Raw genomic sequence first — 27,421 nt, 5'->3', positions numbered from 1 at the left:
ATTACTAAGTGATGTTGTTTTGTTCAACAGCAGTGAGCGGAAGAGCATCTGCAATGTCCAACACTCCTCCCCACAGTATCTCAGCTTCTATTTCCCAGCCTCAGACGCCAACTCCAAGCCCGATCATCTCTCCTTCAGCCATGCTGCCTATCTACCCTGCCATTGATATTGATGCACAGGTGAGGCCCCCCAAATGATAGAGGGAGTGAATTAAATAGTGTTCAAAGAGTTCTTACCTTTCATTAGTTAATCTAGAAAAGTTTAGTGTCATTCTTTTTTAAGCATACCTCACGAGGTTAGATAATTCTTACTATACCCTTAGAAACTAAGTAAAGCTAGCAGAAAGACTAAATGTTTATGGCACTGTCGTTGCTAATGTATTTTCATAAGTCACAGATGATGATAATGCAGTCCTATAAAGCGATTCATATGATACAATTGATCAAACCTATCTTAAAGATTGATAATACTGTTTGTTCAGCAGTATCACAGGGTTTATTGTCATATTCTTGGGTACAGGTCTCAAAAACATTGACCAAGTAGCTGCATAGTCTGATAAAAGAAACTGTAAGTTCATCATTTTATAGTATGTGAAAGAAAAAAATACACGAGTCAATCTAACCAACATTTATTTAAGAACATATTATATGCTATGAGCAGTGTTAGGTGTTCTGGATACAAAGACCAAAATGAAACAGCCCCTGCCTTCAAGCAGTTTACCTATAGAGGGAGACATGAATTTGAATTAGTATATAGCAAATAAATACAAGGTAAATTCTAAGAGGCAGCCATGAAAGGAGAGTTCCCATTAAGAACATGTGATAAAGCCCAGCTACAAGATGAAATTCTAAATTAGGGCCGTGGCCAAATGAGTAGAGAGAAAAGTAGGGAGCAGTCAGCATTTGGTAACTAATTGGGTACACAAGGTGAGAATGAGTGAGAAGTCAGGGATACCACCTCTGTGGCAGAACATGAGTGTCTGGAAGGATGGCTGTGTCCCTGATAGAAGTAGGGAAGTTCAGCAGGATGGTGGAGAGGGAGGGGGAGGAAATGTGTTTACTTTTGGATTGTTAAGTTTTGAGATGCCTGTAAGACATGCATTTGGAAATATCTGGGGCAGTATATGGGTATATGTAGATTTGAGAGTCATACGCATAAAGGAAGCTTATGAGGTCAGGAGAGAAAAGAGTACCTGGGCCCAGGACAGCCTCAGGGCATACCTACGAATTATCATTAAAATTAAAACTGTGCATTTAAATGAACTAAAATTATTATTCCAGTGAAGATATTTTAGAGATTCACTTTCTACAGGGAAAAAAATTCATTAATCTGTTAAAATCTGAGAAGAGGAGTATATTTGGGGAGGAGTAAATGACTGTTAAGTAATTTTTCAGAGATCCTTTGATATTGGTTCTGAAATAAAGTTTATTAAGAGATACGAGAAAGTAGAATAACTAACATAAGGAAATGCTTTTCCCTGAGTAGGAGGTAACCACAACACTAGGGGAGTGCTTTGTCACGGGTAAGGGAACATTTTTGACAAAGTAGGAAATTGAATGTTAACAGAGTACAAGAGGCACTTTTTTACTTGGAGAGCCAGCATGTCCAGACGTCATGCTTTACATTAAAAAAAAAATTTATACATTTGTAATCCATCATTTCTCCCCAACAGCAACAAAAAAGGAGCCTAACCAAGCAGGGGCTCACCAAAAAATAAAATTAGAAGCAATTCCTGCATTGATGTCAGCTCCTCAGTTTAAAGTCTGTCACAGTTGTTTTCTCTATGATGCTATTGTCTATGTTTTCCTCCTTATTATGTTACTTCATTTGGTATCACTTCATAAAGGTTTCCCAGTTTGCTCTGATATTGCCCGTTACATTCATATGGTATAAGTTGTGGAGCCATTACATAGGAGAATCTCTTAGTTTCCAGTTCTTGGCCGCTATGAAAAGAGAAGCTATGAATAATTTTGTGGTTGTTGGTCTTTTCCTTCTTTCCGTCTTTTTGGAGTAAAAGCTCAGTAGAGTTCCCTATTGCTGAGTCTTAAGGGTATGCGAGGTTTAGTGACTTTTGGGGCATCGTTCTAAATTGTTTTCTGTGATGACCAAAACAGCCCACAGTTTTAGCACTAGTGGAACAGCATGTCTGCAGTCTCTGTGGCATTTGCTGTTTTCTCTTTTTGTCATTTGTGCCAGTCTGATGGGTATGAAGGAGGATCTCAGAGTGGCTTTAATTGGCATTTCTCTAATTGTCAGTTATTTGGAGCATTTTTGTGTGGTTGTTGATAGTGTGGATTTCTTCCTTTGAAAACTCTGTTCACATTGACCATTTATCAGTTGGGGAACTTCTTTTAGTTTGGTATATTTAAATCAATTCCTTATATGTTTTGGAAATGAGACTTTTATCAGAGAAACTTACTGTAAAGTGACCCCCCCACACCCAGTTTCTCATTTCCCTCTAATTTTAATTACACTGTATTCCTGCAAAAACTTAAAAAAATTTTAATATCAAGGTGACCGTTTTTTCTTCATTATTTCTTTAGTTGTATATTCTATTCATAGATCTAAAAGATTAATTTCTTCTTTGCTCATCTGATGTGTTTAGGATGTGACATTTAATCTAGGTCATGTGTCCATTTGTACCTTATTTTGGTAAATGGTATGAAGTGTTGGTCTAAATCTAATTTCTACCAGACTGCTCTCCACTGTTCCTGAAAGGGTTTGTCAAATAATGAGCCTTTGCCTCAGTACCAGGAATCTTTAGGTGAACCATGCAGGATACTTCACCTCCCTCCCCAGTGCATTTTCATTGGCTGTCTCTAGTCTTGGGAATTTCCTTCTTCCTACCCTCTGTCTCCTGGATTCCCTGCCTTCCCTTTGAAATTTTCTCCACTTTATCCTGCACATGTCTGATTTATACAGCCGGTTATTTGTATGTTGTCTCCCTCTTCAGATTGTGAGTTCTTTGAGAGGAGAGACTTTTTTTCCTTTTTTTTAACATCCCAAGTGCTTACTTAGCACAGTGCCTGGAATAGAATATGTGTTTCAGAAATGCTTGTTGATTTACTGAACACCATGTTTATTATGTAGTTAGTACCAAATACTTTTAGTGATCACTGTTCTCTGATACAGATAAGAGTTCTAGTCCTGATATACGACCTATCTTTCTCCCTTCCTACCCCCAGCCCCCATTTTTTTTTTCATTATTAAGCCTGAGCTTCTTTCCAGATTTTGCCATTTCTTTTGGAACTCCGTAAAATATTCCTTAATTTCTTTGATTGAGGCAGTCATAAATATCAGTAAGCTAATACAGGCAATATAACCTGCAATTATTTTTTAATGTTTTTTTCCCACTTTTCAAATGCTTTATTAACTTCTGATTTATATTATTCATTTCCGCCAGATTTTGAGTTACATATTTTCTCCCTGTTTTTTTTTCCTTACCCACTACCCCCAAATAGCAGTCTCACAGGATATCCCCTCCTCAAATCTGCTCTCTCCCATATCCCTTTCGACTTTTCCAGTAGGGCATGGTGGATCTCTATGCCCCAGTGCCTGTATATCTTATTTCCCAATTACATGTAAAATAGTATTAATAATAGCATATATATATATCAACATTTGATTTTAAAACTTTGAATTAAAGATTCATTCCCTTCCTCCCTTGTCACCCACCCATACTGGGAAGATAAGCACTTCAGTATAGGTTCTACATGTGTAGCTAATGCAAAACAATAGCATAGTAGATATATTGTAAAAGACTGACTATATTTCCCTCCCTCCCATCCCACCTCCCACTTGTTCTATTCTCTACTTTGATCCCATTCCTTTTCAAAAGTGGGTGCTTCCAACTTCCCTCCCCCCAGCCTGCCCTCCCTTCCATCATCCCCCCTCTCATCCCCTTCCCCCCTACTCTCCTGGAGGGTGAGATACCCTATTTAGTGTGTATTTCATTCCCTCCCCAAGCCAAATTCAATGGGAATAAGGTTGACCCATTCCCTTTTGCCTTCCTATTCTTCCCCTCCATTGTAACCATTTTTCCTTGCCTCTTCTGTATGAGATAGTTTACCCCATTCTGTCTCTTTCCATCTCCTCTCATTATATTCCTCTCTCACCTCTTAATTTCACCTTTTAAGTATCATCCCTTCCTGTTAAATTGGTCCTGTGCCCTCCATATATGTATACCTGTAAACATATATACACATGTTCACATATGTATTCATATGCCCATATACCCTCATATATAGACATATATATTTCTATTCCCTTCAACTATTTTCATACCGAGAAAAGTTTCATCAGTTACAATTATCGTTTTTCCATGTAGGAATGTTAATAGTTCAACTTTGATAAGTGGCTTATGATTTCTTTTCCCTGTTTACCTTCTCATGCTTCTCTTGCTTCTTGTATCTGAATGTGAAATTTTCTAATCTACTCTGGTTTTTTCATCAAGAATGCTTGAAAGTCCTCTATTCCACTGAATGACTATATGTTCCCCTGAAACATGATACTCAGTTTTGCTGGGTAAGATGATTCTTGGTTTTAATCCCAGCTCCTTTGACCTCCGGAATATTCTATTGATCCCTCAGTGTAGAAGTTGCCAGATCCTGGGTTGTCCTGATTGTGTTTCCACAATATTCAAATTGTTTCTTCCTGGCTGCTTGTAATATTCTCTCCTTAATCTGGGAATTCCAGAACCTGGCTATAATATTCCTAGGAGTTTTCTTTTTGGGATCTTTTTCAGGAGGTGATCAGTGGATTCTTTCAGCCTCTATTTTGCCCTCTGGTTCTAAAACATCAGGGCAGTTTTCTTTGAGAACTTCCTGGAGGATGATTTCTAGGTTCTTAATTTGATCATGGCTTTCAGGTAGTCCAATAATTTTTAAATTATCTCTCCTGGATCTATTTCCCAGGTCAGTGGTTTTTCCCATGAGATATTTCACATTGCCTTCTATTCTTTCATTTGTTTGGATCTGTTTAATAGCATCTTGATTTCTCATAAAGTCATCAGGTTCCATTTGCTCCAATCTAATTCTGAAGCAATGACTCTCCTCAGTGAGCTTTTGAGATTCTTTTTCCATCTGGCAAATTTGGCTTTTTAAGGCATTCTTCTCCTCATTGCCTTTTTGAGTCTCTTTTGACATTTGAGTTAATCTATTTTTTTAAGGTATGATTTTCCTCAGTCAGGCTGTTGACTTTTCTTTTGTAATTTTCTTGCATTGTTCTCATTTCTCTTCCCAATTTTTCCTCCAGTTCTCTTATCTGCTTCTTAAGGTCCTCTGTGGCCTGGAACCAGCTCGTATTTTCCTTTGAAGCTTTTAGTGCAGGAGTTCTGACTTCACTGTCTTCCTCCTGTTCCATGCTTTGCTCCTTTTTGTCCCCAAAATAGGAGTCTAATGTTGGAATCTTCTGTCTGCTTTGTTTCCTTTGCCTGGTCATGTTGGCCCTCAGTCACTTGACCGCTGGGATTTTTGCCACAGTAGGACTCTGCCACCAGACAGGGGAGCTTTTCATCCCAAACGCTGGGGTTTTTCAAGCTGCCAGAGGTATTAGATGGGTGCCCTCTCTGAGGTCTCCACACTGGCAAGCTAGACACACACCCCAGGACCTCTACCCTAGACTGCAATCCAGATCCAAGCAGGTTAAAGCAAGAGCTATTACCCCTCAGACTGGTTCTTGATCCCCCTACACTCTGCAGGCCAGGAGCTGAAGGTGCCATGTGGAGCTGGCTGGCTATGCCTGTGTCTCAGCGGCTTCTCGCCCCGTGGGTAAAAGCCATGCACTCCCACTTACTGGTCCCAAAGTCCAGACTGCACTGACCTTTCACTTTGTCCTTTGCATCTATGTGTTGATAAATCTGGAAATGGCCGCAGCTGCTGCTGATCTGGACTCCCTTTGGCCCGAGGCTGGTCAGGGACCTGCCCTGGGGCTAAAGCCTTGGTGTGGGGCTGGGCTCGGCTCCCAGAGTGGTTCCCTGGATTCCTGCCAGCCTGCTAAGCTGTCCTCAGCTGTAGGTTAGCTTCTCTCTGTCATTTTGTGGGTTCTGCAGCTCCAAAGTTTGTTTAGAGTCCCCTTTTTACATGGATTGGGGAAGGTGGAAGCCAGAGCCGCAGGGAAGTCCTGCTTCTACTCCGCCATCTTGACTCCACCCCTCGTTTTTTAATGTTTTAAGAAATTTTCTGCAGGGGAGAGAACATTGTGAAATTATCAGTTTATAAATATCAAATTCAGTTAAATTCTACATAATACATTTTTGGAGAATACTCGTAGCTTTTAGGGATAACATGTGGAGGACTCCTTTCTAAGAAAATGTTCCTTGATTTCCCTCTCAGTAGGATGTGGCTTAACTTTCTTTCATAGTTCTTATGCCCACAGACCTGGACTCCCCTTTTTGTGTGTGTGTTATTGACCCTTTTGCCAGGCTCATGAAACCTTTACCTGGCAGTTTTGGAAAATGTCTAGTTCTGTTTTTGTGAGCCATACAAAGAAGGATGCATGCTGTTTACAACTTTGTTTGCTCTTTTTGTATCACATTCCATCCTCCATAAATATTTTGGCTAGCAATTTAGTTTCTGATTTCTGTGGCATCAGGAAGACCTGAGTTCAAATACAACCACTAGGTTGCTGCTTAATTGCTATGTGACCCTGGTAACTGCTGTCTATCTCAGGTTGCTTCACTGTGAAATGGGGAGTTTAGCATCTTCCAGGGTTATTGTGAGATGCAAATGAGTTTTAACGCATTTAGCCCAGTGTGTGTCACGTGATAGGCAATTAATAAGTGCTTAATTTTCTTTGTCACTATAGTTTTTAATACTTTTTGTTTGCTAAACATGACATGTAACTTTCATGTTATAGCATAATAGCATAAATATTCACTGTTCATACTCAGTGTATAATATAAAATGTAAGGAAGTTAGTCATTTCTCGAATTCATAATTACAGTCTACCTATGAATATTTATGATTTCCAGCAGGCTGTAATCAATAAAATAAGGATTCCAGATCTTGTGTCCCATGACCTGGCAGAGGATGAATTTTCCACCTTCCCTTTCCTCAGGGGTTTAAAAATGGTCTTGGATGCTACAGTCACAGAATTTAAGTGTTGGAAGAAGAAAGAAATGCCCCTTCCCATCTCTCAGGCTAATAGTGGTCCCCCCCTGCTTGTAAACCTCCCTCTGCACGTGAGGCTTCCACGCCAGGTGATTGCTTGGTGATGGTTTTGTTTCGCCCCAAGTTGTGCCTAAGATGTTCACATGCATGGGCAGGTATTTCCCCAAGTGCTTCTGCTGTGTCTGCTGTGCAACTTTGCTGCATGTCTGTGCCAAGCCCTCCAGTAATTTCAGTTGCAGTTGCTCTGAAGTCATCACTTGGGTTTGAGTCTTGCCTCTGGCACTTACTTTGCCCAAGTCAGTCTCTTGACCTCAGTTTCCTTACCTGTAAAATGAGAGAATTGTACTCTGTGGTCTCCTAGGTCCCTTCCAGCTCCAGTGTCTGTGACCCTGTGAAACTTGTATTATTGTACAATCCATGACTCTGTATCCTTTCTACAAGGAAAAATCGGGTACCTTATCAGGTTGCTAAAATCTAGGTAAACATTCATGACAGGTCCATGATTTGCTAGATTGCTAACCTTTTTATAAAAGGGAATAAATAAGCCTGGTATGATCAACTTTGATGAAACCATTCTTGCTGTTTGTAATCAACAATTACTTTTCCACTTCTTCATTAACCATCTCTGTAATGATCGGTTATCGAATTTTCTCAGGAATCACAGTCAAGTTCACTTGTTTATAATTTGGAGAAGAGTCTGCTTTTTGAAAATCAGTAATTTCTCCCTGTCGCACCTCTCCAGTCTTTCTGATATCACTGACAGTAATCTAGCCATATCTTCCAATCCTGCATCCCAGGCTATAGCTCATTTGGGCCAAATGGCTTGGATTCATGTAGATAATTTGATAAACATAAATTGTCTGCTCTGTGTCAGGAATTGTGCTGAGCACTGAGGATACAGAGCTTACTGAGGGAAGCTGGCAACGGGGCGGGGGTAGCTGTCATCATGGGGGGACAGTCAGAGATGTCCAGAGCGAGCACTGTGCCTGAGGTAGCTCAGTATCTAACTGAAGTGCTTTCTGTGTGCCATGTACTTACTGTATGGAGAGAAACTAGCAAGACAGTTCCTGCCTTCACAGATCTTAGATGGGAACAGAGAGAGGCAGTGCATAGAGCCTGAGGGGTCGTGTGCAGGGCAGGGAAGCCTGATTCCCAAGTAGGTAGAAGCTCTTCTCTCTGAGGTTGGAGGCTTTTGGGGAGGGCAGATGGGAGGTGTTTGGATTGCCTCTGTCATGGCCAATAGACAACCGGAGAAGAGGTCAGCGAGCCAAGGAAGACTTCCTTATGTGACCTTACCCTCTTAGCTGTTGATGTTCTGTTCTTTTCATTTCTTTAAATTGAGCAGCTCTCTTGTTAGTTAACCATTTTCACATTGACCTAAGCAGCAATTCTAGCCATTCTTTGAATCTATTCTGTCACCATTTAGAATTTTTTTAAACAAAAATTCTTTAGTTCTAATCAGCGTCTGTTTCTTCTGAGCTTTGGAACTCTTCATTCTTCTGTAGGATCTTAAATTCAGTCTGTTCTCTGCCTGTATTTTTATCTTGTGTACATATCATTTATTTAATTAATTGATTTTTTTTTGGGGGGGGGAAGACAAGGCAGTTGGGGTTAAGTGACTTGCCCAAGGTCACACAGCTAGTAAGTGTGTCAAGTGTCTGGGGTTGAATTTGAACTCAGGTATTCCTGACTCCAGGGCCGGTGCTCTGATATTCACTTTATCACCTAGCTGCCCCAATACATATCTTTTAAAAACACAAGTAGGTGACAAGGTCTTTGATCATGAAAGGATGTTCCAGAAGTCTTAGTGCAGATTTCAAGCTTTAATAGCTCATCGATCTCTATATACAACTCATTTTTCCATCCATTTGGTTGGATATTTCCTTGGGACTATTTGAAATCTCTGTCTTCCCTAAGTCTGGGGCACATGTCAGCCTGTTGAGGTTTTCTGTCCTCCTCTGTCAGACACAAGAAGGAAGCGGTTCTCTCCTGCCAGCCCAGAAGCCGTCTGCTGCCTGTTAGCTGAAATGGCTCTTCCTTGTCTCCTCTGTGTTGAATTTTACATGAAATTACAGCTAAGACGAGTCAGAAAGTTCTGAATTGTTTTGCTGTTGTCTTTGAAGAGAGAGAGCTTGAGCAGCTGTCGGACGGTTGGCCTTGTCATTCCTCCTGTGTCATGTTTCTCTGCCAGGCCTGGGCAAGGTCTGTTTCCCCACATTCTCGTGTACATGTGTGTTTCTCACTCACTTCACTTAGGAACATCCAGTGTGTTGATATAATCACAGGGTGCAAGAGTGCGTGGGAGGGAGCTTTATTCCCCTCCTGTAGATGATGTGATCTTTTTTGTGATGGGAAATAAGGTGACCTTATTGAATCAGCATTATTTGAATTTGTCACAATTGATTCTCTTTTCGAGCTTTGTACAGATCTTGATGTGTTATTTTCAGCATTATCCTGGCGTTCCTGCATTTCTTCTCTTTGTTACGTGGAGGACATTTGGAGTCCTCATGCTGTGAAACTGCTTCTGCCATTCTGCATGACTGCACACGCCTGTACACACACATACCTTTATATAAGCCCCAGTGTGGTCCAACTAGTATCATCTTGGGTGTTGGAGAGTGTTTTTGAACCAAACGTGTCCTTGCACTTAATGTCCTCGGGCTGTGGTGATGTTTCTGTGGTTTAGTTTCTCCTTTATTCTCTGTATGGGACTGGTGGATAGGCTCCTTATGTCTACAAGCTACTTGAGTTTCAGCTGCTTATTGCTGTGATTTCGTCTCCTCTCAGTTAAGTTGGCATTTCTTTTTCCTTCTCTTCTGGATCTCCCCCATAATTATAGCCAGTCCAAGCGCCTCTTCGTCTTTCTGTAAATTATTTGTTTCTCTAACTCTACCTTGTTATTTTGGTTGCTCTTTGGGTTTGAGGGGTTTGACTATTTTAGATCATTTTGATTACAGTTCAGTTTAACAGTAAAGGCCAGGTACTGGCTAGGGATACAAAGAAAATGAAAACTACCTTGGCTTTCAGTAGCTACTGGATGATGGATTTGTATAGATTTTACACTGGAATAGGTTTGTTCATTGTATGCCCGCCGGATGAGGAACAGAAGCCCAAACCTAGCAGTGTTATGTATAAAAGTACTTTAATAAATTGTATTGAGAATTCCCCTGTGCTCCATCTGTCAAGCTCCCACATTCTATCATTTTAGACTTTTTGGTGAACATAGTATTTTGGGCATGCACATACACACATGTGTTATTCTTAGTAGCAATCTTTTTTCTTCAAATTTGCTTCAACAGCTAGTTATGGAATTTCACAAAAACCACTTAGGTTTTTGACCATTTAAATGAAATCTATAAATGTTTATTTAGTATTCGTGGGAAGGAGGGGGTTTCAGTGGAAAAAGCAGTGGAGTAGAATTAGAGAGCCTAAGTTCAAATCCTGGTATTGCCTGTTTGTGTAACCTTGAGTGAGGTATTTCACCTCAAGTTTCCTCACCTGTAAAAATTAGGGCTTGGGTGAGATGATCTCTAAAGGCCCCTTTTAGTTCTAAGTGATAATCCTAATCCAAGATTGGAGAGGACAAAAGAGTGAGTATAAATATGTATGTTTCTAATTTAGCGACTAAGCCAAAAGACAAACAAAAATCTCGTAGTTTTTTGCATCAAATGCTAATCCCCCCCAAATTTTTCTTTTAAATTTTTTAAACAGACTGAAAGCAATCATGATACAGCACTTACACTGGCCTGTGCTGGTGGACATGAGGAACTGGTACAAACACTGCTGGAGAGAGGAGCTAGTATTGAACACCGGGACAAAAAAGGTAGGAACTATTTTGTTGTTTTGGAGATTATGTTTAATGAGAGGAAGAGTACTCAGTATCTTATATACCTTAAAGTCTTAGTGCCTAGGAATATCAAATATGGGTTTTAATTCTGCCTAGAATATTCTGACAGTAAATGTTTTTCAGGTTTTACTCCACTCATCTTAGCTGCTACAGCTGGACATGTTGGTGTTGTTGAAATATTGCTGGACAATGGTGCGGACATTGAGGCCCAGTCTGAGAGAACTAAGGACACGCCGCTATCATTGGCTTGTTCTGGTGGAAGGCAAGAGGTAGGGCTTCATTCTCCTGAATTTTTTCCCTTCTAATTTTGTTGGATGAGTGTACTTTTTAGAACTTTTAAAACTTTGGCTACCTTAACAAGGTTTGAATACCATTGCTAGCCAGGCAAAACAAAAGAAAACAAAAACTTTGTCAGAAGAGTGAGTGCTATCCATAATTCTGAAGCCCCATCTTCAGGAAAATATGAAGGCCTACCTGTCCTCATGTATCATTGCTCCATCAAAATAGGAGTTAGAAGAACTGGTTTTCTTTTGCCATGCCAAAATTTACCTGAGCATTGTTTTTTTATAAAGTCTTTTCCTGTATCTGTAAGTTCTCTCCCACTTAGGCTCATTGGGGGTATTTGGAGTAAGCTCTGGGAAAAGACAGATTAAAATAATTGAATATGAATTGTTTTTATGTATCATATTCTCAGTGTTTCACCTCTTTTTTTGGTATAAGCAGTAGTTTACAAAGTTTCTCAACCACAACAACCCTATATCATAAGGAATACAAAAATCATATCCCCATTTTATAGATGAGGAAAGTGGAGGACCAAATTCAGGGGACTGTCCCGTAGGTTTTCTGAAGGTAGAACACACAAACACACACTAAGGACTAGGAGACTAACAATGGGCTTCCCGTTGGGTCTGTGAAATGGTCTGACCTTTGGAGCAAGTTAGGGAGGATTAGAAACAAAGGTGAAGGGGACTGAGGACAGCCTGTAAAAAAGCATCAGGGTGGGTGATTGAGTCCTGAGCTGGAGGAGCATGTCTCACCTTTACCGTGAGTCCAGCTGCTTGGTAACTGTCCCACCCACCCTGCCAGCCATGCAGTCTTAGAAATGTAGAGTGTGTCCCTCTTCAGGCCTTTCCAAATGAATGATTCCCACTATGTGGAGCAGTTCCAGGTTAACATTTGCTTCCATTTCCACTTCCAAACTGGTCCCACTAAGTGAACACCCCACCAGATCTATGCGCTGTTGAGAAAGGACCCTTTGGCATGCCCTGTTTCTGTTAGTGCATTCTGAGATGACGTCCCTCTTTGACGCCATTGATTCACATTGAACCTTGTAGTGCCATGGAAAGCATGATGACCCTAGAGCCTGAGAATCTAGATTCAAATCCTACCTCTGACCTCACCTTGGTGGCCTTGATATCCATTGAGGGAATCTGTATCTAGGATCCTGTGATCCTGTGAAATTCCCATTGACATAAATTGCTAGACAAATCACTGTTCGATGAACTTTTTTGTTATTTCAGTCACAGCTTGTCTTCGTACTATTTTGGAGATGTAGTTATTTGAGTTATCCATTTCTTTTGTTAATTTTGAATAGTCTATACTGATCTTACATGAGCAGAACTACAACTACAAGGGGAAAATGACCAGCATTGTCTTCATATTTAAATACTTTAGAAGAATAAATAAAACATAGTAATAGCTAGAAGTAAAGATCTGATCACAATTTGTTTCAGATGCTTTCCAGGCTATCTTTTACATGCTTATTCTAACACTAGACACAGCATAGTGAAATGCTGTCTGTGTCTAGATGTTTCTAAGAGGCAATTGCTAAAAGTTTTTCTGCAGAGAGGAAAAAAAAGTTGACTTGTTCCCTATTGTTTGAGCTCCCTCTTATTACAGCCTTTAAGGCATCCTGTATGTAAAACCTTTAAAATTCACTGAAAGGAAGGTGCTTTATTACTTATATTGCAGGGGATGATTTAGTATTTTAGGAGTTGCTAATAACAATAATGATTTGTAATTTAGTTATTATATCATAAAATAAAGTTATTAGTGTAATAAATCTCTCCCAATGCACCTGAAGAAATAGGCAATGTAATTCTAAACATTGTTGCAGATGAACCCCACAGCAGAGTATTGTGTGCAAAATTAACTATATATCTTAACTAAAATTTAAAACTTTTTGTCTTTATTGAAATGACATTTATTATGGGAAATAAACAGTTTAACGTATTAAAGCAAATAGTAATTAGGTTAATTTCCTTCCTTTAAAAGCCACTTTGGAGACTGTCATACCTTAGTCTTTTTAAAAGAGTCAGTAGGAAAAAATTTAAGTTTTGAAAGAGACTATCCAAAATAATAGCCATTCATGTAAAAGTCTTGTGTAGATAAATGGGCAACCTTAAGTTCTTGATATTTTAGTCAGCTAAAATGTTGATCTTTCCCCCTATTTTATTCTAGAGTGTCTGATTCCTTGGTTGTGTGTGGGGGGGGAGGGGCGGTGTCTAAGAATGTACTTTGTTTTTGGAAAAGAGTATCCCACTGGAATGAGACAGCTACTCAAAATGCACTTTCACCTTTAAATTAATTTTAAATGCTTGATTGTGTAGTCATTTAAAATCTGAACCTCATAAGCTTACTCCAGTGTGATGAGTACTGTTTCTTTAGGAGAATTCATTGGTCACAACAGGTAATTGTGGCCAAAATCTAGAAAACATTGTTAAGGGTAAGGAGGTGTGGAGTTGACACACTTGGGCCCCTAGAAGGTCAGAGGTCATGGATGACTGCTGCCTTTGAGAGTAGCCTATGCTCTGTGTGATCATGGTGTAGGAAAGCATCATGATGGTGGTTATTTTTGCAAGGATGGACTGACAAAGAGACTGGGTCAGGGAGTGCATTGGTATAGAGAACTTTCCCTACGTGCAGGGAATGCCTTCTCTGCAAGGTGCAAAAGCACCGGGGGTTAAGGGATTCACCTGAGTTGGCACAGCCAGGATGTGTCAGAGGGGGAATTAAGTGACCCACTTGAGTTTTAATGATGTAATCAAAAGAACTTTAAACACAAGAGGAAGGGGAAGAAAGACACACGTATGTTTGTGAACTGGATGCTGATACTATCGAGAATACAATGAAATTAGAGATACTCAGAAGGGAGTCCAAGAACAGAGCCGGCACTGTTGTCTATAGATTCTGATGTCTGCCCACAAATGTAAGAGCTGAGCAAAAAGTAAGGTGAATCAGAAATCCTCATTCCCGGGATGCGCATTCATCCTTGAGACAGGGTGGGGTGGGAAGGAACAGGATCCATGGGGGTGTGGAGGTGTGCTGGGCTATGACTGGATGGTAGTGTTGTCATGTTTTGAGGGAGTCCAGGACCCAGAGAGGGAACATTGGTGAGGAGAATATTTTGGTAAAGATCAAGGGAAGCTGCAATAGCATCGACTTATTGTTAGAGAATACTAGAGAACCCTTGGACAGCAAGGACAGTAACAGGCGTTTTTAAGAGTTTACTTTATGTCCCAAGTCCTGGGATGCAAAGGGCAAAAAAGAGCCCTTGCCCATAACAAGCTCCTCATCTAAGGGAGGGATAAATCACGCACGCAGCCATGTATGAAAAAGGGGTGTTCAGGATAACTTAGAGGTCATGTGATAGGGAAGGCCCTGGCTGAAGGGGAACCAAGAAAGGCAGCTGGGAAGTTCTAAGAAGATGGAAGGAAGAACATTCCAGGCTTGGGCGAGAGCCATTGCAAATGTTCAGAGTTAGGCAATGGGTGTATTTGGCAAGGAGGAGCCAAGAGGCCAGTGTCATTGTGCAAGGGAGCCAAGAAGACTGGAAACATAGTAACGGGCTGGGTTGTGACAGCTTTTAAATCTCAACAGAAGACTTTGTATTTGGTCCTAGAGGATAATAGCTAATGACGAGTGTTGGCTAAAAAAATTAAAAAGGAGGTGACAGGCTTCTTTAGGAAGGTGACTTTTACTGCTAAGTGCAGGATTAACTGAGTGGAGAGACTTGGGGCAAGGAGAGCATTTGGCTCTTAGAGAGGGTCCAGGTGTGAGCTGACAAAGGTCTGACGCTGCACGTTGGTGGGGGTTTCTTAGCCAGACTGGTCAGTCAGCTTGGAGGCTAATTAGGAGAACACAATGTTCTGAAAACCGAGAGACAAGAAAGTGTCAGAGTACAGAGAGCTCAATAAGGCTAAGGACTGAGGAGGGGCCATTGCATTTGGCAATGAAGAGATCATGTGTAACTTTGGGCACAGCACAATCAGTTGAGTGGAAGAAGTTTAAAACCAGGGTACAGGGAATTGAGAAGAGAATGAAATGAAAGGAAGTCGAGATACTTTGTAGACAGTCTCTTCTGAAGGAGTTTATCCACAGAAGGGAGAATAGACCAATTTCAACTGAAAAGTTTTTTGACTATGGGGCAACATGAGCATATTTATAGGAAGGGAGGAAGCAGATAGAGAATTGAGATGATAGTTGGAGAAATCTTCTGTGAAGATGTGTTGGAAAGGGATTCCTCCCTGCAAGGAGACAGGCCACCTTTTTGTGTGGGATGAAGGAGGAAATAATTGCAGAAAGCCTTTGAGTGACTTGAGATGAGGAAGAGGGAGCCCTTGGTAAATGGCCTTCCTTCCTTCTGTCCATCCGTCCTTCATTCCATTCTTCCTTCTGTCCGTCCTTCCATCCATCCTCATTTCCTCAACAGTAAGGAAACCTATGGAAGTTTGAGGATGTCTGAAAGTTTCCTAAGGATTCGATGATAAGTGAGATAGTAGATTGATTAGTCAAGTGTAAAAAGATTGCCACCTTCAGAGTCCAGATGAGATTATGTAATACATTTGTAGAGGACTCATTCAGCACACTTCAGATTTTTCTTTGTCTTCATTCAGCAACACATGAATAGGAATGAATACAGTAGGTGGTGGAAATAATCCAAGATTGAGCTTGGCAGGGCAAGATGAGCAGTAGGATTGGGCAGGGGACTCAAGAGAAAAGGGAATTATGGAATTCAGCAGGTTTTCCAGGATAGGGAAGGGATGGAGAGTGTGAACAGTGTAGGACCTAAAGTTCTCGTGAATGAAATTCTGAAAACACAGGTAGAAAGGATTCTGACTACCAAAAAAAGGCTTTTATTTTTGTTTTCCTTTTTCCTAAAGAAACTTTGGTGAATTCATAAGAAATTTATCTCACAATGTAGATTTTAATATGGCATCCCAAAAGATGTAAGCAAAGGGCAGATAGATAATTAAATACGCAGAAAGTTCACAAACAAATGTGAACTAGGTCTTGTCCTCAAAGGGTTACTTTAGAGTAACTTTGGAGAGCCATTGGAGGGCAAAAAGAGGTACACATATAAGTTTGTTTGTTTTTATAATGGCATGGTCAAGATAATTTTTGAGGAGGTTTTTATGGACATGGTGGCCAAAATGACAGCCTTACATGATCTGGGTAGTGATAGAAAGGAGAGGCAGGATTTCAGGGCCATTGTAAGTAATTTTCCCCTTCCCGCCTTCCCCCCCTCCCCCAAAGAAAACAAAATTGAATGATGAATTATTTTAACCTGTCAATTATTTACAAATTATAGACCCTGGGGGCAGCTAGGTGGCACAGTGAACAGAGCACCTGCTCTGGAGTCAGGAAAACCTGAGTTCAAATCTGGCCTCAGACACTTAACACTTACTAGCTGTGTGACCTTGGGCAAGTTACTTAACCCCAATTCCCTACCTTCCCCCCTCCAAAAAAACCCCCAAAACAAATAATAGACCCCAGAGCACTTTCTGGTTAAAAAAAAAAAAAGATTTGATAAAACCACATAATGTATAGTAGCTGTGGTGGACTATATGTAACTGTGTACTATTTTAGTTTACCAATTTTTTTTTGGAGGGGGGAGGGCAGGGCAGTTGGGGTTAAGTGACTTGCCCAAGGTCACACGGCTAGTAAGTGTTAAGTGTCTGAGGCCAGATTTGAACTCAGGTTCTCCTGACTCCAGAGCTGGTGCTCTGTTCACTGTACCACCTAGCCACCCCTACCATTTCTTCTTAAAAATTTTTAAAGATTATTTACTTCTGATATTCTTTTCTTTTTAAATTTTGAGTTAGATTCTCTCCCTTCATCCCAGCCCTCTGCCGCCCCATGAGAAAGCAAACAGTATATTAGTTATATATGTGAAATCATGCAAAGCATTTTTGTATTGGCTGTATTACAAAAAAAAAAGCAAAAGTAAAAACAAGAAAATTATGCTTTAGTTGCATTCAGAATTCCATCAGTTTTCTCTCTGAGGGTGGACAAAAAGGAAGCAAAAATAAAAAATAAAATGAATTTGCACTCAGATTTCGCCAGTTCTTTCTCAAGGTAGATAGCATTTTTTGTCATGGGTCCTTTGGAATTGTCTTGGATTGCTTATTGATAAAATGATTTCTTTCACGGCTGTCACAATTGATCGTCATTACACCGTTGCCATCGCTGTGCACAGTGACCTTGAGGTTCTTTTAACTTCACTTTGGTCTTGGCATGGTTTTTTTGAATATTTCTTATAGCACAATAATATTCTGTCACAATCATCTGCCACGGTTTGTTCAGCCATTCTGCAATTGATGAGCATCCCTTCAATTTTCAGGTCTTTGCCACCACAGAAAGAGCTGCTTATAAATATTTTGTCCATAAAGATCCTTTTACTTTGATGTATTTGGGGTATTGATCTAATAGTGGTGTTGCTGGGACAAAGGTTATGCACAGTTTTCTAGCCCTTTTTCCCCAGAATGATTGGACCAGTTCATTACCTATTTTCCCCCTTTCACTCCAGCATTTGTCATTTCTGGTAGGTCTGAGGTGGTAATTCAGAGTTGTTTTAATTTACCCTCATTAGGAATCTAGAGCATTTTTTTCACATGACTGTAGATAGCTTTGACGACTTCTTTGGAAAACTGCTTCTTTGCATCCTTTGACCATTTATCAGTTGGGGAATGGTTCTTTTATAAATTTGGCTCAGCTTTCATATGTTTGACAAATGAGGCCTTTATTAGAAACTTGTAAAAAAAAGTTTTTAGCCAATTGTTTTTCTGATTATCTCTTTTGATTAGGTGTATTTTTGCTTTGTCTGTGATCATGATGTCCAGCCCTGCCCTCTTCACTTTAGCTGAAGCATAATAAACTCTACTGCAGCCCTTCATTTCAGTTCTGTGTGTGTCTTTCTGTTTCCGGTGTGCCTCTTGAACGTAGCATATTGTTGGATTCTAGTTTCCAAATCCATCCTGCTGTCCACTTCACTTGTTAGTTCATCCTAATGGTTACTAACTGTGAATTTCCTGCCATCCCTCCCATTCCCTATCTTCTCTTTCTTTTTCCCCTCTCCCTTTCTTTCCTCTTCCTCCTCAAAAGTCTGTAGTGCTTCTGACCACTGCTTCCCCCAAGTCCACTCTTACCTTTATGCCAGCCTGGGAACCCCCCAGCCCCCTTTTTCTTATCCATCTCTCCTATATCCCTGTTGGGTAAGATGGATTTCTATGCCTAACTGAGTATGTATGTCTGTATATGTGTTTGTGTGTGTGTGTTCTTCCCTCTTTGAACCAGTTCCAGTTAGAGTGACATTCAGCTATTGCCTGAAATCCTCTCCATCTTCCATTTTCACCTTCATTGTAAAAGATCTTCCATTCATGCCTCTGTTACATAAGAAAATTTTCCCCATTCTGCCTCTCCCTACCCCCTTCTCCTACTGCATTCTTCTTACCTCTCCTCATGCTTACGGCCCTTTAACTGCCCTAATACTAATAAAGTTCCTAGGAGTTTCATGTATCATCTTTGCATATCAGAATGTAAACAGTTTAACTCCTTTGAGTCCCTTATGATTACTCTTTGATGTTTATCTTTCTATGCTTCTCTTGAGTCATCTGTTGAATGTCAGTTCAGTTCTGGTCTTTTCATCGGGAATTCTTGGAAGTCCTCTATTTCATTGTGTCCATTTTTCTGTCTGAAGTATTTATACTTAGTTTTGCTGGGTAGGTTATTCTTGGTTATGATCCTAACTCCTTTGCCCTCTGGAATATCATATTTTAAGCCCTGTGTTCCTTTTATATGGAATCCAGCATCCCTCTTATTTCTTTTCCCATTTTTTCCGCTCTTCCAGGAATTCTTTTTGGGCTTGGGTCCCATTAGCATTTTTCTTTGATGATTGGTTTGTAGCTGTTTTCATATTATCATGTTCTTCTGAGCTTATGTCTCTGCCATTGGAGTAGATTTTTGCTGTCGAGTTCTTTTTTTGTTTGCTCATTTTTCTAGCCTATTGTTTAACTTATTAAAGTTGGGCTCTGCTCACCTGTGGTTTGGGAGGCACTGTGCCAAGCTTTAGGCTTTTTTGTGCTGCTGTTTTCTGAGCGACTTCTGGGCCTCTGCAAGTTTTTGGTGCTTCCAAAGTAATGTGATCCTGAGACAAATTTGGTCACTGCTCTCCTGGTCTGAGCTCTGGTCCTTACCCAGGAAGGGCCTCTGCTCCTCTGCCGTCACAGGTGCTTCTCTCCACCCTGAAACCAATCAGTGCTAGCCATACTCAGTGCTAGCAAAGGGTCCTCTAGTCTCTTTCTGACCAGTTTTATGATCCCCTACTGTCTTTGGGCAGAGAGCTTCCGAAGCTGTTGCTGCTGTTGCTGCTGCTGCCTCCAAAATCCACCACTGGTACTCCTGCTGCTCTCCAAGTCTATACCCACCCTGTGTTACGGACGGACCTTTCCTGTGGACTTCCTAAATTGTCTCAGGCTGGGAAAATGCCCCTCTTCCTTTTATTGGCCCTACCGGTTCAAAATTAGATTTTAGGTGTTATTTTAAAGTTGTTTTGGGGAAAAATATAGGGAGAGTTCAGCTGGGTCCAGGCCTGTACTTGACTATCTTGATTCTGTTCCTAGTTTACCATTTCTTAAGTGTGTTAATCTCAGTCAACTGCAACCAAAATCATTTACTATATTTAACCTGAAATTTGTAGCTTTCTAATGTGCTCTTCATTTTTATTATTTTTGGTCATTATATGTATTGGGGTTTTTTTTTTTTTTTTGGTTCTGCTTTCTTCTCTTCATATTCATTAATGGAAATCTTCCCATGTCTCTCTCAGTTCTTATTTCATTTTTGGAGCCCAGTAATATTCCATTGCATTCATGTGATTCTAAGGTATTAAGTATCTGGCTCAGTGTCACAGCTATTTTGTGTCTATTTATGCTTTATGAAGAACAGAAATGAACATATCAAAATGTGTTAAAAAGAAAAAAAAACATTTTTCCTATGATGTTTCTAGGTGGTAGAGCTGCTTTTAGCTCGAGGGGCAAATAAAGAACACAGGAATGTTTCTGACTACACGCCTCTGAGCCTAGCTGCTTCTGGGGGTTATGTGAACATCATCAAAATATTATTAAATGCAGGAGCAGAGATCAATTCCCGGTAAGCTTTTTTTTTCTTATTCCTGTAACACTTTTTCAAAGTACTTAACTCCCAAAACTTCTCTCAGGTTTAGAACAGAAAGTGTACAAGGATGCCACTCTATGGCCCAGTGGTCAGAGTGCTGCTTGACTGGGAGCCAAGAAGACTTGAGTTTGAATCTGCCCTCAGATCCTTAAGGGGCTTGAAGTGTGTCCCTGGACATAGCACTCAGCAGCTCTCTGCCTCCAGTTTCCTTGTCTGTAAAATGGGATTGACAATAATAATAGTATTGGCCTTCCATGATTTTGTGGGGGTGAAATGTTAGATTTTGATAGAAATAAAACAGGGTGGTTTTTTTTTAATTATGTTAAAATCAAGAAAGTGTAGGCTTAAGGAATTGAAAACTTGGATTTAGAGTCTGCCTCTCCACTTGGTCCCTCCAGACTACATTGAACTCACTGACTCTGCTTCAGGCCCTTCTCACCTCTTTGCTAGATGACTGGTCTCCCTGTCTCAAGCCTCTCTCCACTCCAGTCCTTCCTTCACGTAGTTTGCCAAGTTGATGAACTAAAAATGTGCCTGACAGTGTCTTGACCCTACTCAGCAAACTCCAGTGGTACCTTTGGCCTCTGGAATACAGTCTTGTACAAACTTTACCTAGTCCCCTCTTAAATTTGTGGCCTCTTTGTACATTTCTACCCTTTCCCCTTTTCTCTTTTCCTGAGAGTTCCCAAATCTGTTATCCAGCCCTAACCACCTTGCTGATCTCTGTTCTCCTATCTCCAGTGGACTCTTAGACATCTTAACTGGGTAGATCATCGACATAGAACGCCCCAGCCCCAGTCCTTTCTTCTGCCTTTTCCTGTTGTATTTGTAGATTCTATCCTCCTGATCAGTTGCCCGAGTTTAGAACCCAGGTATCCATCCCATCTCCCCTCTTACCTTCATTTCCAGTCTTGTCGCATGTCCTGTTGATTTTTGCCTTTTTGACATGCCTTGGATATGCCCCCTTCTCTGCTTTGTCCCTGTGATTACTCTGGTGCAGGCCTTCCTCACCTCATGCTGAGCCTCAGTTCTCCTCCCCTTCTGACCACCCATCTTCCACTCAGCTCTCAGAGTGCTTTCAGCAGTTGAGGCAACTGTGCTACTTACTGCTCGCTCAGCTCCAGTGGTTCCCCATCCCCTCCAGGACGAAACATAGTCTTCTGATTGACATTCAGATGCCTTCAGACCTGGCCCCTTCTACCTGTCTTTGCAGTCTTTTTTTACACCTTTCTCTCTTATCTCTCCAAATACTCCGTGATCCAGTGACGCTGTCAGCTTTGCTTTTCTTCCCAGAAGACACTTCAGTCCATGTCCTGACTACATTTTCTTGAGCTTTCCCCCATGCTTGGAATCCTCTCCTTCTTCATCTTTGTCTTCTGCCTCTCCTCGTTTCCTGCAAGTGACACCTAAAGTCTTCTCTTTCCCCAGGAGCATTTTCTGATCTGATTCTTCTTTTGGCTCTCTCCAGCTTATCCCATCTCTCTCTTTGTTGTACATGGTTGCATGTTGTCACCCCAATTAGATTATGGCTCTGAAAGCAGTGCTTAATTAGCACATGATAGATGCTTAATAAATGCCTTGGTGACTGACCGTGTGCATGCAGCCAAAAGAAGTCTGACGCCAAAGAATCCTGGATCCCTGATACACCTTCCATGCTTCGATGTAACCACTAGACCTACTCTTTTATTCCTCCATAGTTGTTCGTATGTTTGTCTCCTCAATTAGACTATGGCTCCCTGAAAGCAGGAATAGTCTTTTGCCTTTCTTGCTTTCAGCAGCCAGAAACACAGTCAGCACTTTAATAAATTTGTTGATAGAATGAATGGCACTCTTAAAGAGTCTAGCTAGCCTAGCCTCTTTGTTAATAAGCAAATAGTATGTAAATAATAAATCTTAACATATTGAGTCCTATCTTATGTTTAAAATATCTATTTTTCCCCATTTCAGAACTGGTAGCAAATTGGGCATTTCTCCTTTGATGTTGGCAGCAATGAATGGCCATACAGCTGCTGTCAAACTTCTTTTGGACATGGGTTCTGACATTAATGCTCAAATAGAGACTAATCGTAACACAGCCCTTACCTTAGCATGCTTCCAAGGAAGAACTGAAGTGGTCAGTCTTCTCCTTGACAGAAAAGCCAATGTTGAACATAGAGCAAAGGTAAGACAAAGTGTGTGTTTTCTAGAGTTGTCTTTAGGATATTCATTTTTATACCTTGCATGACAGTGCTATACTTGGGAGCTAAACATGGTATTTCCATTTTTATTTTTTTTTCAGGCATTATCAGAAAATATTCACCATCAAATATCAAAGCTTCATGTGTATTTTGATAACTGACTTTAATAGGAAGTACTATGATAATTGAGCTAATCAGAAAATATTTACTTTCTGGTTTGTGGTTATTTCTAAGATAAGTTATATAGTTAGTGTTTTGATTTTCTTTTATTTCTAGACTGGCTTAACACCACTAATGGAAGCTGCTTCTGGTGGTTATGCAGAGGTAGGCAGAGTCCTTCTAGATAAAGGTGCTGATGTCAATGCCCCTCCGGTGCCCTCCTCCCGAGATACAGCTTTAACCATAGCAGCAGATAAAGGGCATTACAAGTTCTGTGAACTGCTCATTAGCAGGTAAGGTAGGACTGGTCTTCAGATTTGAGATTGAAACCACTGGTGCTGAGAGCTGTTGATGTGAGCACAAGAGTGCTTGAAATACGGGTTGTTATTACCACCTCGGGCCGGATCCAAGCTAGGCCTTCATTTTGTTACTGTTTTTTCATGCTGTTCTGTAGTAGCATTAGTACATCTCGCACAATTTTTATTTCTTAACTACTTGATAAATGTGTCTGTCCCCTTACGACTGTTGTGGCTGCTGCCCACTCCCATTAGTTCACTATACAAAAACTGATTCCTCAAACACAGTGCTGATCTTCATGTCTCTCCTTTCCTGTAATTGTATTTCAGTAATCATCAGTTTGATTCTTTTGCATCAGCTGAAATGTAAGATCTCATTGTTGATCCTATTTTATCATTTAATGTTAATTTGGCCTTCCAGCAGAGGTGATGGTACTTCTCAAAGTGTCAGAAATGAGTCATTGACCTCAGTCATCTTGGAGACAATATTCTATTTTTAGAATACCTGGTTCATAGTAGGTGTTTAGGAAGTGCTTGTTGATAGATTCATGCAGTTTTGTCTAGAATTTAATTCTGTGTATTATGTCTCCTAAAGGTCAGATGTGAACTTTCATTTAGGTTTTTACATTATTTTTGCTCAAACATTGTATATTGTCTTGCCTATGGAGTAGAATTCAGTAACAAATAGTTACTAATTTCATGCTTTTCACCTATGGTGTGAACCAACTGCTATTAAAAATTCCTAAATGTAAATTTACTTGTGTGTTTTTTATTTATTTATTTTTTTTTTTGCAAAAAATAGCAATATAAAGTTATGTAAAATTTGAAGACGAAAGTCACCTTTTTTTTTACCTGGATATCTAGCACGTTGGTACAGTGGCACAGTATTAGATATTGAAGTATTTCTAATTTTCATTCAGGCATCATTTTTTATATATCATTAATTTCCTTAAGGCTTTGTGGGGATTATATAGAAAAGGTTAGGACTTAAAAAAACAAATCAAACTCATTTTCTTAAAACTCCTGAGGTTTCTATATCTAGGAATTTTTTTCTTAAGAACTGAATAAAAACAGAATGACATTTTAAAAAGTATATGTCTTTTCCTGGATAGATTTTAAATATGTCTTTCTTGCAGCAATATTTTCATAATGGCTACTAATTATTTAATTTCGTAGAAATTATGTGATTTTCACTTAATATATAATCCATTAATTTTTCTAGGGGAGCTCATATTGATGTTCGTAACAAGAAGGGGAATACTCCTTTGTGGCTGGCAGCCAATGGTGGGCATCTTGATGTTGTCCAGTTACTGGTACAAGCAGGGGCAGATGTGGATGCAGCTGATAATCGAAAGATAACTCCCCTTATGGCAGCATTTAGAAAGGTAACATGCAAGTCTTGTAGCTTTCTTTGGGTGAAAACAGTAGAATCTTCTTAAAGTACTATTTATGTGCTAAGGTTTCTTGATGCTAGAGAAAAAATTCCTCAGTACTCTTGACAAAGAATCTACATATCAGTCAGCCATGTCATTTCTTTATGGAGCAATACATTGACAAGCATCTGAGAAAAAGCTCATTCCCTGAGGAATTCTTTGTTATAGAATTCTTTGTAATCAGATCTTCAATTAATTTTACCTTTATGTGAATGACCAGCTTCTTCAGTTAAGGTAGAATATCTGATTGCATTTTCAATGATATTTCTATAATGCTTTCAAAGTAAAATTGAAATTTATTTTCAGGGTCATGTGAAAGTGGTGCGTTACTTGGTGAAAGAAGTCAATCAGTTTCCCTCCGACTCTGAGTGCATGAGATATATAGCGACCATCACCGATAAGGTAAGGTACTCTTTTGCATCATCTGGTACCATGTGGCTAAAATAATTTTCAGAGATTTATAACTCTTTTTAAATACTTTGTAAACATGACAACTCTAAGCAGATGATCTCTATGTGTCAAAAGGCCTAAATATAAGATATCAACCTATAGATAGATATATCTGTGTACATGTCAGTTACCCTAGTATTAGTAGTAATCATTTTTTCATATGAATATCACAGTTGAGTAATAGAGTAATATTTTATTTATTTGCCATCATCAGCCAGTGAGGTGTTCCCAACTCTCTGAACTAATGACTTCAGTTTATTCTTATAAGCATAATTCCCTCACAAAAAAGTTTCATCATCCCCAAAGCATTTAAAGTTATAACTGGGCTGACTATAAAAGAAAAAGAGGAAAGTTCTTATTTTGGTCGCTCTTCTGCCACAAACTCTTTTGTCTGTCGGTGGTACTCCCACTTTGGATCCTCACATCACAGTCTCTGATGTGCTGCCTGGGGTAATCAGAATGACATGAGTATAAAAAAAGAGACGAGGTCCTGGGCTTGCCCCAGATATATGACAACGGACCTGAGCTAGAGGCAGCATCATAGAGGAGGTGAGGGAACTTTTCATAATACATGAGGGAGGGAAAGATCTAAATGTTGGCAGAAAATCACAGACATCCTTATTAGCATACTAGTTTCTCATCTCTGCAAAATTTTTCAGGGTAATTTATACAAATAAAAAGTGTGTACTTGGCAAAAATGTGAAAAGGAAGCAGCGGAAGGCTTTCACAAACTGCATTCTCCAGCATACCAAATCTTTACAGTCATCAAGATGATCAAGGTTTGTGACTGAGCATACAAGGAAGTCCTGCTGTATACATCCTGGTTCTTAGCTAGGAAAAAAGGCTTTGATCTCTTAGAACACAGTTTGAAAGGAATCCTAACAAGCTGTTTCTTATGCATATAACAGCCAGCCTTTATATAGTACTTTAAGATTTCAGAGCACTTTACATATGTAAACTCATTTGATCACCACCATAGACAACCCTGTGAGGTAGGTGCTGTTATCATCCCTGTGTTACAGAAGAGGAAACTGAGGCACAGGGAGGCTAAGTGCCTTTCCCCGGGTTGTACAGCTCCTGTGCATGTCAGGTAAGATTCAAACTGGGGTTTTCTTGAGTTCTAATATGTTGAGATCATATTAGATACAGAGCAAGTTTGTTTAGTCAACCTCTGATCATTCATGTCAAGCCAAAGCTCCTGTTGAGCTGCTCTCCAGAGTTGTTTGTTTGCTTCTTTTGTCGAGGGTGACCTATATGGATTTCTCATCGGAGAGGCTAAGATAGTGAAAGCCTATGGTTTGGCTCCTGTTTGCAGATGACACTGCGTTAATTAAATTGAGCTCCAGTATGACAGAAAACGTCTCAGTGAGATCCATAGTTGCTCAAAAAGAGGTAAACCTTGTTACCTGCATAGGACAAAAACAAATGGCTAGACAAGAACTGTTATTCAGACCGAATTTGCAGTCGGATAAGCCATAGGCTTGCCCATAAATAGATATATTTTGAGCACACAGTAAACTGGGCTTAAAATCTGATGAGAGCAGAGACTATGCTCGACTACATTTGGGAAATGTTACATTTTTCAGTTATGTAAACCTTTGCCCTGAAACAAAATGTTTTTTTTTCCACATCTTATATTTGGTGCTGTTGGGTAGTAGATAGCCTCAAACCCGGGAAGAACTGGGTCCAGGTCCCACCTCTGACATAACAGGTGCTCTGGGATGCTCCACAAGACTTCTGTTTCCTTAAGTCATTGTCTGAGATGAAGTGGCAGAGGAAGTGCTCACACACATCGGCAAATTAGTGAAATCATAGGCCTAGGCCCTGTTCTGTTTTTCATTCTTATATGGCTGTGAGTCATAGAATACTACATCTATGAAGTCAAAATTTCTGGTCATTCAAAGGGCAGCGTAAGCATGCCTGGTAAGCACAAAGAAGATGAAAGATCTGACCACTTAGGAAGACACACAAGACACTTCTGTTTCCACTTCCTTTTTGTCTCCTCTGCCATTGCCACAGAGTGGCCTTCAATGTCTTCCTTGTCACTTGGACTTTTTAAAAACAAGCGCTTTTTAAGTCGTCTCTATCATGCTCTTTCTTCTTGAATTCATTCTGCTAAAGCACTATTTTGATGGTATATCTTTCCATTTTTCAGTAATTTTCAGTGTCTCCCTTTTTCCTCTAGGAGAAAATAAAAATTGCTCAGCTTAGAATTTTTTTTTTTGCTTTTTGGAGGGCAATTGAGGATAAGTAACTTGCCCAAAGTCACATGGCTAGTGCGTGTGTGTGTGTGTGTGTGTGTGTGTGTGTGTGTGTGTGTGTGTGTGTCTGTGTGTCTGTGTGTCTGTGTGTGTCTGTGTTGTGTCTGAGGCTGGATCCGAACTTCAGGTCCTCCTGACTCCGGGGTCAGAGCTCTACTCACTGTGCCACCTAGCTGCCCCTCAGCTTAGAATTTCAAGCTTTTCATGAGCTGTCTTTTTCCTTCATGTCCTCTCTCCTA

General features: G+C 40.1%; 1 protein-coding gene across 6 annotated transcripts in view; it reads left to right on the top strand.

The window, feature by feature from the left end:
* The window catches only part of ANKRD17 (ankyrin repeat domain 17), a 160,720-nt gene that overhangs the window by 106,250 nt on the left and 27,049 nt on the right, over window positions 1-27,421 (top strand). For 4 of the 6 annotated variants that reach the window (XM_069091698.1, XM_069091700.1, XM_069091690.1 and 1 more), the window contains 8 exons: window positions 31-179; window positions 10,821-10,932; window positions 11,080-11,225; window positions 20,240-20,382; window positions 22,354-22,567; window positions 22,860-23,035; window positions 24,261-24,423; window positions 24,778-24,873. In XM_069091698.1, coding sequence (XP_068947799.1) covers window positions 31-179; window positions 10,821-10,932; window positions 11,080-11,225; window positions 20,240-20,382; window positions 22,354-22,567; window positions 22,860-23,035; window positions 24,261-24,423; window positions 24,778-24,873 — 1,199 coding nt within the window. The remainder of the gene's footprint in view (window positions 1-30; window positions 180-10,820; window positions 10,933-11,079; window positions 11,226-20,239; window positions 20,383-22,353; window positions 22,568-22,859; window positions 23,036-24,260; window positions 24,424-24,777; window positions 24,874-27,421) is intronic. The other 2 variants (XM_069091703.1, XM_069091693.1) reach the window with 1 other exon arrangement.

Source organism: Petaurus breviceps, unplaced genomic scaffold (assembly GCF_028583685.1).
Source record: "Petaurus breviceps papuanus isolate PSGF00001 unplaced genomic scaffold, PetGlider_PUasm1.0 126, whole genome shotgun sequence".
NCBI classification, from domain to species: Eukaryota; Metazoa; Chordata; class Mammalia; order Diprotodontia; family Petauridae; genus Petaurus; species Petaurus breviceps.
This window is presented reverse-complemented; position numbering and strand designations above follow the sequence as displayed.